Consider the following 13255-nt stretch of genomic DNA (forward strand, 5'->3'; position numbering starts at 1 on the left):
AAAACATAACCCATTTAAATAGTTACCAGTCTGTACACTTATACTAATTATGTGTGACTGGGAGCAAACTGCAAAGACCAGCTAATTAAAATATACGTCACTATCATAAATAATACGCACTGAATTACTAGGAAAACTCACTGTACTACCCGTCTAAGTAGTCAACATTGGCATTAGTGTTAATATTTGCAGTGCACCACCTATTGGAATGTATTGTATAAAGGCATGTTAATTAATAAATTACTACAAATGTTTGTTATACACCATCTGTTGAAATGGCAGACTGACACATAGCAGCTGGACGGGCACACAGATACTTATCCTTTAATTGAGTTGGACTAGCTGTGCTACCAGTCTAAGTCGGGTTTAAATCGAAGTAATCAACATGGACCTCAGTGTTAACGCTTGCAGTGCACCATGCAAGGCATATGTCTCTGTTATATGCCATTTCGTACGGGGTTCATAAAAGGAGTGTGGATGTTTATAGTACGTCACCTGTAGGAATGAGAAATGTAATGGATTTTACTACTATAAATGTTTGTGATGCATCATCTGTGGGAATGTTAAATGAAATGCATGTCTGTTATATGTAATTTGTTATGGGAATCATAAAAGCAATGTTATTTGTTTATGGATGTGCCACCTGTTGGAATGACAAATGTAATGGATGTTATTACTACAAATGTTTGCGATACATCATCTGTTGGAATGATAAATGCGATGCATATATGTTTCTGCTATATGTCATTTGGTTTGGGATTCCTAGAAGCAGTGTTAGTGTTTGTGATGCACCATCTGTTGGAACGACAAATACAATGCACAGGTCTCTGTTATGTACCATTAAGTTTGGGATTCCTAGAAGCAGTGTTAATGTTTGTGATGTGCCACCTGTTGAAATGACAAATGTAATAGATGTTATTACTACAAATGTTTGTGATGCATCATCTGTGGGAATGTTAAATGAAATGCATATGTCTGTTATATTTGATTGGTTATGGGAATCATAAAAGCAATGTTATTTGTTTATGGATGTGCCACCTGTTGGAATGACAAATGTAATGGATGTTATTACTACAAAATGTTGGTGAGGCATCATCTGTTGGAATGATAAATGCAATGCATATATGTTTCTGCTATGTGTCATTTGTTTTTTGATTTATAGAAGCAGTGTTAGTGTTTGTGATGCGCCATTGGTTGGAATGACAAATACAATGCATTTTATTACTAAAAAGGCTTGTGATGCGTCACCTTTCAGAATGACACAGACATGGCAACTGGACAGACACTGGATATTTATCTGGTGGTCTCACTCTTATTCAAAATTTTTAGAGAACCTTCTTGTTGTGTTGTCATTCCACCCCATGTCAATTTGTAAAATTGAATAAAATCTGAAATTGAGTTTTAACAGTTCTACTAGGGCGCATTTGATACATGTCACACGTGTTTCATCATGCTGTTCCGCAGAGACATTTTTAGTTTTTTGGTACCTCAAAGCTCTTCCCATCGAGGAGAAGACTGGGGTCGAGGGGATGTCATCGGGTTTCTTGAACGCCCAGTAGTAAGATGCAAAGGCTCCTGCCAGAGTCACTTGTCCAAGTGCAATGACAAAGTTGCAGCACCAAAAGAACATGAAGACGTTGTAGAATTGGAAGAAGATGAGAAATCTGTGATAAGGCGTCTCGCCACCGTAGAATGCAAACAAACACTGTGCCAGGGGGCACTGCTTACTAATGTCAGAGGTATTGAAGGTCTAGAAAATAATAAAAAAAAAAAAGGGATTTAAAAATAAAAAATAAATACAAACAGAGATTTAAAGTCCTGTAAATTGATTGTCCCCGTCCCCCAAATCCCCCCCCCCCCGTTGAGCACTGGCTCCTGCTTTGTGTCCGATGCTGCTGGAATTGGCACTTTCCACAGGAGTCCAACTTAATAAATAATAATAAATAATTTTTAGCAGAATGTGGCCAACAGAAAAAATGATTTTCACACTTTTGTGCACACAATGTTTTGGCTTACAATGTTTGACAGCAGGTGGCACGGTGGCGCAGTGCCATGCAGTAAGGAGACCTGGGTTCACTTCCCGGGTCCTCCCTACGTGGAGTTTGCATGTTTTCCCCGTGTCTGCGTGGGTTTCCTCCCACAGTCCAAAGACATGCAGGTTAGGTGCATCCTAAATTGTCCCTAGTGTGCGCTTGGTGTGTGTGTGTGTCCCGTGGTGGGCTGGCACCCTGCCCGGGGTTTGTTTCCTGCCTTGCTCCCTGTGTTGGCTGGGATTGGCTCCAGCAGACCCCCGTGATCCTGTAGTTAGGATATAGCGGGATGGAGAATGGATAGATGGATGTTTGACAGTTTCATGTTGGGAAAGCAATCTTCTGGACACTATTTCTGTTAATAGTTAATATGATACGAAAGTTAACAGGATACGTTTTTCAAATCATATTTCGTATGTCATTCGGTTTTTGGTTTTGTTCTGCCAGACCCAAGAATGATTTTTTCCGGAAGTGTACGCTTTTACTCACCTCGGGGTTACAGGTGGTCCGGGTGTAGTTGCACAGAGTCTCATTGTCAAACACTTTGTAGACGGCTTCATTTGAGGTGGACAGAAAGCTGGTGAAGAAAGGTCAAGGACGTTGCCACAAAACTGCCATTTTACCAAGCCCACATTTCACTTCTAAGTTTACTACGTTTGCACAGTAACAATATCCGAGAAGCAAATCAAAAAAAAAGTTTTGAACCGGACCTTTTAAGAGACACGGCCGGTAAAACCAAAGCTGGTTTGTCAAGATAATTCCAGTAAATGCTAACTCACTTGTTAGGACAGTCGCACAGCTCAAATTAAATGCTTTACCTTTAATGTAACATCACTCTGCAGTAGCAAACTTAAGACCCTCATCATCAGCACAGTGTAGCCAATCAGAATGGAGAGCAGGCCAAGCAAGCCATCTCCTTGAACCTTCACAGCCCAAAGTCGTGAAGCAGGAGGGCGATGGCCGACTGTGACGGTTAAGCCAGGATCCCACCCCTGGGCCCTGTTTAACCCTTAAACTGCCACATACTTGGGGGTTAATGCACCCCTGGACACCAAATACTTTTATTTTGCTACACTTAAGTAGATGTCACAATTCACAAAGAAAAAGTGAAATTTTAAAGGAGCACATTTTTTTTTCAGGTTTGAAAATCAAACAAATCACCAGGACCAGATAACATTCACCCTCGAGTTCTTAAGGAGGCCAGCAAGTTCAAATATAAACCCTTGACTCATATTTTTAGAAAGTCACTGTGCAATGGAGAGATTCCAAGGACTGGAAAATGGCAAATATCATCCCATTATAGAAAAAGGGTGACGGGGGAAGATCAGAGCAACTACAGGCCAGTAAGCTTAACATGAAACATCACAGGAAAATTAATGGAAGGAATTATTAAGGATAAGATTGAGCAACAACTGGCAAGGACAGGACAGTCAGCGTGGGCTCAGAAGAGGGAGGTCATCTATATTACTAAACGAAGGTTGTATATATGCATGGATGCCAGATGCCAGAAGCAAGCTGTGCTGAAAGCGCACGCGCACAGCACCTCAGCAAGCCGTGCCAAAAGCGCACGCGCACAGCGCCTCAGAGTCAAACCCAGCGACTTCCCAGAGTCAGTAGGTGGCGCCCAAACAACACAACACAACCTGTAAACTAAACTTGAGGTAAAGCGTGCACGCCAGGTTATACATATGCACTGATGCCAGAGGCCAGAAACAAGCTGTGCACAATATACTTGCATATATATTGCGCGCAAACACGAACGCGCACACCACCACATATACAACCTTCGTTTAGTAATGTAGATCTCCAAGCCCAGATCCGCCGTCATGGTCGCTTCAGCATGCGAATCTGCCACCGTCAGCAAACGACTTCTAGCTAACGACACAGCCATAGAAAAACAAAAACGAGACCGCATGGATAAAAACAAATGAACGCAGGAACCTACAACGCGCTTCTGAAACACCAGAACCAAAAGGAGTCACGGCTCCAAAAAGAAACAACTTTAGTACAAACATTTATTTCATTAAATGAAAACTTTCCCACGACGCACCCACCCTCCATGATTTTTCATCCCTCTAAAGATCGGAGGGAACAGAAAGTGATTGCTATTCTTGGATTTGCGATTCTTTCGAGAATCGGGGGGTTTACTAGTGTTTTACTAACATGCTGGAATTCTAGGAGGAGGCAACAGAAGGATATCCAGATTTGGAGTCAGCAAGTGACATTTGTTAAAATACAGTTGAAAGAATCCCAGTAGCCAAATGCTGGAGTCAGCCCACCTACAGTATGTCCATATATTCAATCTCTTTTCGCTGTTCCGTTATTTCACCGAGTAATAATTTCCATTTGTTAGCACTAATGTGATCTTTACTATCAGTTTTTTGAGACTTTCGAATTTTCCTACTTTCATAATCTCTAACCTGCTCTGCAGGTGTATCACGGCAACGTTTTTGAACCGCTTTACGCCATTCTACTTTGTCTTCTTCTCTTTGTCTTTTATTTCTGACCCCACTTGGACTGATGAGGTTTTCAGTTCCACTTGGTCCGGGCTGATTATTACTTTCCTTATTTTCAGAATTTGCACATAGATTATTATTGTTCTTTTTTGCATTCTTTTCTCTCTAACGCTTTTGAAGAAATATTGTTTTTACTTGAGTTTTAAAGTAAAAAAGTCAAAATAATGCATATGTAACAATTCCCATGAAAATAACAAATCTCTTTAAATTGTATTTCCGGTTAACCAAACCCAGGGGTGGGCGAGCGAAGTGAACAGGGGGCAGAGGCACCTAGTGCTTTAAGAAAATAAAAAAATGAAAAGCACACATTTAGGATGCTGGCTGGTGCCTGAAGGTCTGAGAAAAGCGTTTTATAAATGTAATGAATTATCATTATTATTATTGTCTACATAAGAATTCCTTCTGAACGCTTTCACTTTTTATTTTTTCTGTCCAGCACCTCCTGGACCTCAAGTGGTCTACCATTTGACTCGTATTCATGTCTAGTTATGGAAGACCTCGACCTCGTTGGAGTCCCTACCCCTGTAGACCCAAAAAGCCCTAATTTTTAGACCACCTGTGAAGCACACATTGTAGTATTTCAAATATCTGATGCAACTCTTCTCCTTTATTATGTACTTCTACCCCATTGAAGTCAGTCATTCCACTTCTTATGAATACCCCAATTTTGGGTGGCTTATGCCAATTCAAATTATTTATTTACTTCATTATTATTAGTAGTAGTTTCTGTCTACTAAGGACGCTGACACACAAGTAAAAAGGATACACAGCAGTGATGGCCCAGTAGGTAACGACCAGTGATAGGAGGGCAAACGTCAAGAGTGGATAAAATAAGGAAGACATGATGTGTCCAATCGCCCTGCAAAAGATGTTAAAGAGAAAGAGAGACGGTCAACACGGAGATGTGCACGTGGTATAAAGCACATCACCACCACCACTAGGATATCAAACTTTCACAACCTGCTGGCTTCCTTGATCAAAGCAATAGCAATGCAGATCCGCTTGCGCAGGAAAATCAGAAGCAAGATGATGACCACCTCCACAATGCATAGGATAATCACTGCAAAGCAATAAGGAGACACATGAAAATGGCTAGAGAGGACCCTGCGGCCGACTACATACAGCAGCCAGCAGCGTGGAACGGACAGGGGCGATGGCATCTTTAGTTAATATTTAATCTTTAACAATCTATTACAAGTATATACCTAAATGATGCTGCAACAATGAATTATTAAAACATAAGGACTGAAGGTAACTATAAGCTCAGGCACGCAAGGCTTTTGCCTCATTTTAGAGGAGCCACGAACATTAATAATTACAATGGTTACAATGAAGGTAAATGAGTAATGAACACCCCCTTCAAAAGGGAAGACAAACTAATGGGAAAACCTTAACACCCCCATTATGGAGCAGCGATAAGATCGATGGGAAAACTCTGAGGACACCCCTATTCACAAAGCACTGTTTAGAATAATGGTATCACTGGTGGCTGTAGCCAACTGGTTATGAAGATACAATTCTGCATATTAAGAGTTAGATGACGGGATGTATTAGAGAACTTAATGGTAACAGAAAAGTATAAAAGAGAATGAATGGTTGAGTGAATTAATTGCTCACTCCATGAACTGAGACATTTGCTGCATATCCATGTACAAATAAAGAATTGTTCAGCATTCTCATCTGGACTGGAGTGAAGGATGTCTTTGAAAACAGGAAAGTGTTTTCCACAGCAGGGCAGCGGTGGCAAATTCAACACAGAGAACCTTCACCAGCAGCTGAAATTTTACAGCACAACTAATTTCCCCAGACATTCCGGCCCATGTGATCATTACGACCATTTAAGGTAGAACCCACTCACCCCAGTGCCTCCTCCGTCTCTGAGGACCTCAAACCGAATTCAGGAATTAAGAGTTTTACAACGTCCTACGGTTTCATCCAGAGCTCCTTTTCAACTGCTGGGACGTCCACTCTCAGGGGCTGATTATAAAGCTAGTATCTACCAGGTGGGCTCAGCCAAACACTCATTAGTCCAAATTAAGATGCGCCATTGGCACCCAACATCATTTTAACATTTTACTGATCAGTCTTACGGGACGCCATGCATCTAGAAATACTTTAAGGGTTTCATCCATCTTCACTTAATTACCTGCTCATACATTTTAAAGGACTAGTGCCCATCCTAGAGGCAGCAGTGTATTGGCGAGGCAGGGGGTCTGCCTTGAGTGGACAACACTGCATTGAGGAGCACCCAAACTTAAAAAGGCAAAGTGGGGAAGACCACAAACCCACCAGCAAAGACTGTAAGCCCAAGTGCCAACTGCTTAGTCATCCGAATCATAAATAAATAAATCTCGGGAGTGTGCGACCCTCGACTTTCTCGTATACTTGTATAGCCACTTCCAGTTGCGCAATATTTCTCAAAAATCATCACTCTTTAATTCTAATTTTAATTAAATTGATAATATCAATACACAATCATTTCTCTCTCTTTAAATAAAATTGATATTTTTGCACTTTGGGAGGTCGAAAACAGTGGTGGAATTTTGCACGTAATCCAGGTAATGCATATGTAATCATGACAAAGTAAAAAAGAAGACCTAAAAACATAATACTAACACTTTTTCTACTATTTGTTGCAATAAATTGCGATAGGTAAAGCTGCATTTAGCTGCATTTAATAATGATGGTGGAAATAAATAAAATAAATATATTGAAAAAGATGACGGGGTCATAGCAGCCTATCGTTCCCATTGCATCTTTATATTTCCATAGCATGTTCAATGTTTACACGTTATTTTTAAACTGATAATGTACAAATTATATTTTACAGTTTTTAATATCGTGTACACATTTATATTTCCATGATACAAAAAATTTGGATGGTTGTTTAAATGAAACACTACTTCCGGTTGAGTAATTTTTCTCAAATTTCATATCGGTTTGCTTTTTATCATTACAAGCATCTATCATATCTGTAATTATAACCACACAGTTTAGTTGGTGAAAGTATTCAGTTCAAGTACTGGAAGTGGCCCAAAAGTTGATAGGATTCCTTATTTTTGCTATAATGCAGTTGTACAAAATCTCATCGACCCGAGGGCAAAGTGTTCGAGTTATCACATTTACACACATACAGACAGAATTTCAAGAATGGTATTTTTGGATTCCAGAAGGTCTCAAACAAACATCAAGATTCATCAAAATCTCGAGGTCGAATTTTTTTTTCACAATTCCTATATGTTCTCAATGCTATGTATACGAGAAAGTAAAAAAACAGTGAGAACACAAATGCATATGGAGAGCATCTCACACCTCACCACGGTGGGTCACAAGAAAAATTCAGAAAGAGAGAAGGCGGCCGGATGAGGAGCAACTCACAAAAAGCCAACCAGGTCTGGCGCAGCTGCAGGTAAACAGCAAAGTCCGTCTGCAGGCCGAGGTCCTTAATGCTGACATCCGCTCCAGGAGTGCCCTTCAAAGCCGCGTACTCCATGTAGCAGTGGAATATGGCTGAAATGACAGGACGTACATTGAGCAGACGACATTTCATCGATACGAACTTCAAGTAGATCAGGATGGCTAGGACGTAAATGAACCCAGCAACTACTGGCTTGCTGAAAATTCTGAGTAGGTCACTCGCCCAAGATAAAGAATGTGACGGCTACAGAATGCCCAAGGGAGGGTTCACTTTAAAAGGGCTAAGCAACAAAGACGGACTTACCAGGCTGTTGAAGAGCTGGAAAAACGTGAAAAGCAAATGCAATGCAAAAAAAAAGGATCACGTAATACAAGCCAGGGTCACAGGGGGTGCTGGGGTCTTTCCCAGTTAGCATAGGGTACAAGGCAGGAAAAAATCCTGGACAGGGCACCGGTAAATAGGACTTTCTAAATTTTCAATTTAACCGAAGCATTTACGGCAACGTTATATACCGTTCTCTCGTGGATAAGTCGGGACTTGATTTTACCGTATAATTTTTGGTATTTTATAATGTCGGTCATATAAGTCGAATGCGCAAAACTCACACTGTTGGTCCAAGAGATTACGATATGCTAACAGATGGTGACAGCAGTCTGTTGCTGAAGCTGCTCCTCTGTCTGGAGATGATCCTGTTCAGTGGATGCAGTGGATTCTCAATGATTGACAGGAGTCTGCTCAGCGCCCTTCGCTCTGCCACAGATGTTAAACTGTCCAGCTCCATGCCTACAATAGAGCCTGCCTTCCTCACCAGTTTGTCCAGGCGTCCTTCTTCTTAATGCTGTCTCCCCAGCACACCACTGCGTAGAAGAGGGCGCTCACCACAACCGTCTGATAGAACATCTGCAGCATCTTATTGCAGATGTTGAAGGACGCCAGTCTTCTAAGGAAGTATAGTCGGCTCTTTCCTTTCTTGCACAGAGTATCAGTATTGGCAGTCCAGTCTAATTTATCATCCAGCTGCACTCCCAGGTACAGTATTTATAGGTCTGTACCCTCTGCACACAGTCACCTCTGATGATCACGGGGTCGATGAGGGGCCTGGTCCTCCTAAAATCCACCAAAAGCTCCTTGGTTTTGCTGATGTTCAGGTGTAGGTGGTTTGAGTCGCACCATTTAACAAAGTCATTGATTAGGTCCCTATACTCCTCCTCCTGCCCACTCCTGATGCAGCCCACCATAGCAGTGTTGTCAACGAACTTTTGCACGTGGCAGGACTCCGAGTTGTACTGGAAGTTCGATGGCTGAACAGGACCGGAGAAAGTACAGTCCCCCTGCGGTGCTCCTGTGCTGCTGACCACAATGTCAGACCTCAAGTCCCCGAGATGCACATACCGAGGTCTGTCTGTAAGATAGTCCACGATCCATGCCACCAGGTATGAATCTACTCCCATCTCTGTCAGCTTGTCCCTGAGGAGCAGAGGTTGGATGGTGTTGAAGGTGCTAGAGAAGTCTAGAAACATAATTCTTACTGCACCACTGCCTCTGTCCAAGTGGGAGAGGGATCAGTGTAGCATGTAGATGATGGCATCCTCCGCTCCCACCTTCTCCTGGTATGTGAACTGCAGAGGGTCGAGGGCGTGGCGGACCTGTGGCCTCAGGTGGTGAAGCAGCATCCGCTCCATGGTCTTCATCACATGTGACGTCAGAGCAACAGGCCGGAAGTCATTCAGCTCACTAGGACGCAATACCTTTGGGACTGGGGTGATGCAAGATGTTTTCCAAAGCCTCGGGACTCTCCCCTGTTCCAGGCTCAGGTTGAAGATGTGCTGTAGAGGACCCCCCCAGCTCCGATGCACAGGCCTTCAGCAGTCGTGGCGATACTCCGTCTGGACCTGCTGCTTTGCTGGCACGAAGTCTCCTCAGCTCTCTGCTTACCTGGGCTGCTGTAATTGTGGGTAGGGGGAAACTCTCACCTATGCTGGCATCAGCAGAAGGATGGGTGGAGGGTGCAGTACCCCGAGGTGAGAGTGGGTTAGGGTGGTCAAACCTGTTAAAGAAGTTGTTCATCTGGTTTGCTCTCTCCACGTCTCTCTCGATGGTGGCACCCCAATTCGAGCTGCAGCCAGTGATGATCTTCATCCCATCCCACACTTCCTTCATGCTGTTCTTCTGCAACTTCTGCTCCAGCTTTCTCCTGTACTGCTCCTTCGCCGCCCTGAGCTGGACTCGGAGTTCCTTCTGCACACACGTGAGCTCATGCTGATCACCGTCTTTAAAAGCCCTTTTCTTCTGGTTGAAAAGGCCCTTGATGTCACTTGTAATCCATGGCTTGTTGTTAGCATAGCAGCGTACATTTCTTACTGGAACTACAATGTCCACACAGAAGTTGATGTAGTCAGTAGTATAGTCAACCACCTCCTCAAAAGGTGAAGGAAGCCAAAGTCAATTTTATACATATACTAACCGGGGTACCCAGACATTGCCTGGGGTGAAATAAAGCGTATATACGGTCAATAAATGGGGGGCAACAGGGGTCCGGGGATTGACCCAAATCTAAATGTCACTGGCTAAACCCACTTTCTGTACCCGTGTGAAGGCCCAAAAATTCCTCCAATGGCCACTTTCCCTAAAGCAACACAGGTGTGCTCACTAAATACACTTCTCCAAGGGGAAAATTTTCCGGATTATTATTGTTATTAATTTATACTCCTTTTCATTTAAAAAGAAAAACACAAGATATTTAACAAAACAAGCAACACAAAGTAATGGCAGAGTGTGAAGAAGCACAGCAGGCAGTCCCCACGACATAAAGGGAGCAGATGAGTGTTAAAAACGTCACTACACGTACATACCGTATCCCACAACAGCAATGACAAGGATGATCATAATCCCGACCATGATCCCAGCCAGGAAGCGCATCAGCACAATGAAGAGGAGACTGGTGATCATTGCGATAAGAAGAGCACTGCGGAGAGAGAAACGTCAGGTCATACACAAACAGGAAAAGATCTTCCCCTGATGCTTTAATTCAATCAGTGCTAAATTAGGACAGGTTAGGTCATAAAAGCTATCCGCTTTGTCTTTCATGTGGAAACCTGGTGTGTCTGCGGTCACAGTGGTAACGTGTCGACCTTCAGTCAGTCAGTTTCTTGTTGTTTACTAAGACTTCAACATGGCGGCTCCGTTCTCTCTGCTTACACCAAACAGCCGTTTTCTTCTTAGGGCATAAACTTCTGGGACCCTCGACCAAGTGCATTCAAAAGCAAGGCAGGCGGCAATGTTGACAGAGGAAGTGCCTGCATGTGCGCTACCGTAATTATTGACTTACCCTTGTAAAGTGGGGAAAAAAGAAAGTCTAAAAAAGGTAGAACGTAGCCTAATCTGACCCAAGAGGTCGTTTCTGCTGATCTTTTACACCAGGGATCTCCAACTCCGGTCCCGGAGGGCCGCACTGGCTGCAGGTTTTCATTCTCACCCTTTAAATGAGTGACCTGTTTTTGATGCTAATGAACTTCTTTTGAATTCATTTTATTTGATTTGCTCTTGAAGACTCAGGCCCCTTAAGTGTTTCTTTATCCGTAAATAGCAGCCAAAAAAATAATGAGATACAAAATGAGCCAAAACAACTGGTGTCCATCATACAATATCTGAAAATAAAGAACGATGAAGGTCTCAGGAATGACGGTCTGCTCAGGTCCCCAAAACATTTTAACAGAAAAAGAGAAAAATCTACAATTTTGAAAATGTCTGCTATTGCACAATGAGAGCAACAAGAAGCCGTGGAGTTAAAGAACGAGTTTAATGAACAACGAGACTCGGCGCCTAATGAAGCAACTGCTTGGGGTCTGAGGCCCGGACTTCTGTTGGTCACACACTTCACATTTCATTTCTGTTTAAGAAAAAAAAAATGAAGCAATTCAGAGGAACGATGAAGAAATTCTGGGGAACAAATCTCAAATCAATTAAAATTAATTCAAAAGAAGTTAATTAGCACCAAAAAGAGGTCACTAATTAAGAAAAGGGTGAGAATGAAAACCGGCAGCCACTGCAGCCCTCCAGGACTGGAGTTGGAGATCCCCATTTTAAACAGAAAGTTTTGTTTAGCATTGCATTTTTTCATTTATGTAAGTATGTAGAGTGTCGCAGATCCTTGGAGGTCAAAGGAAGGAATCTACCCTGGCAAGAGCACCAGACCACCCAAATGCCAAGTCACACATGTAATCTTCAATCATCAGGTCACTAGAGTAGGAGAGGAAAACGTATGTAGACATGTTAAGAATGGGCATCGCCACACAATCAGCAAGAGGATTCAAACTCAGGATGTTGCACTGATGAGACTGGGCTGGTCACTATGCCACCCCGGTTAATACAACATTGTTACTACATGGTAACCATCCTGCAGTCATACATTTAAATTTAAACCCCATATGCAGGCACATTAAGGGCATTGCTGACAATAAGGCAATACTCACAGGAGAATCCAGTACCAGGACTTGGTATAATCCTGAAAGATCTTCATAGCAACTTGTCGGGCATCCTGAACAATATTTGCTTTTCTGTTACAAACAGAAAAAAACGAAGCTTACAAAAAACGTAAACACAAAACAATCATGAAATCCACCAAAAACAAAAGGCTGAAGCATCATCACCATTGTCAGAAGGTATTCTCAGTGATTCTAAAGCTTATCTACAGTACATGGACTCCACTACCTCCATACCCCACCTTACCCATTTAACTTACTTGGCCCCTTCTAGAAGATCAGTGACGTTGCGGGTTTTCCCAAGGCCATCATCAAAAGTGGTGTTACTTCCAACGACGACGGTGCCTTTCGTGATATTGAGCGCTGGGAAGCATCGTTGGGAGACTGCAGAAAAAAAAAAGAGAGGAGACAAAGGCACATAAAAAAGGTGGAGAATAAATCAGTGACCCGTGAACCGAAAACTGGAATTACTCGAGAATAAGGAGTTCACTTCACACGTATACAGTCATACGAAAAAGTCTGGGAACCCCTCTCAGCCGGCGTAATAATTGACTCTCCTTTCAACAAATAGATAACGGTGGTATGTCAGTCATCTCCTAGGAGTACTGCGGTGTTTTCCTAACAAAGATTTTTAATGAAGCAGTATTTAGTTGTATGAAATTAAATCAAATGTGAAAAACTGGCTGTGCACAAATGTGGGTCCCCTTGTCATTGTGCGGATTTGAATGCCTGTCACTGCTCAATGCTGATTGGTTGATGAGCTCGTTAAGCCTTGAACTTCATAGACAGGTGTGTCCAATCATGAGATAT

The 13255-nt window shown here is 42.5% G+C and overlaps 1 protein-coding gene across 3 annotated transcripts in view; it reads right to left on the reverse strand.

Moving 5' to 3' along the window:
• Positions 1-13255, reverse strand: part of slc44a2 (solute carrier family 44 member 2) — a 112983-nt gene that overhangs the window by 26630 nt on the left and 73098 nt on the right. For all 3 annotated transcript variants that reach the window (XM_028823658.2, XM_051920396.1, XM_051920397.1), the window contains exons 8-15: positions 12706-12829; positions 12437-12520; positions 10817-10929; positions 7925-8056; positions 5507-5606; positions 5313-5405; positions 2520-2607; positions 1488-1750 (exon numbers count right to left, since the gene is read on the reverse strand). In XM_028823658.2, coding sequence (XP_028679491.1) covers positions 1488-1750; positions 2520-2607; positions 5313-5405; positions 5507-5606; positions 7925-8056; positions 10817-10929; positions 12437-12520; positions 12706-12829 — 997 coding nt within the window. The remainder of the gene's footprint in view (positions 1-1487; positions 1751-2519; positions 2608-5312; positions 5406-5506; positions 5607-7924; positions 8057-10816; positions 10930-12436; positions 12521-12705; positions 12830-13255) is intronic.

The sequence above is a fragment of the Erpetoichthys calabaricus genome, chromosome 17 (assembly GCF_900747795.2).
Source record: "Erpetoichthys calabaricus chromosome 17, fErpCal1.3, whole genome shotgun sequence".
Taxonomy (NCBI): Eukaryota; Metazoa; Chordata; class Cladistia; order Polypteriformes; family Polypteridae; genus Erpetoichthys; species Erpetoichthys calabaricus.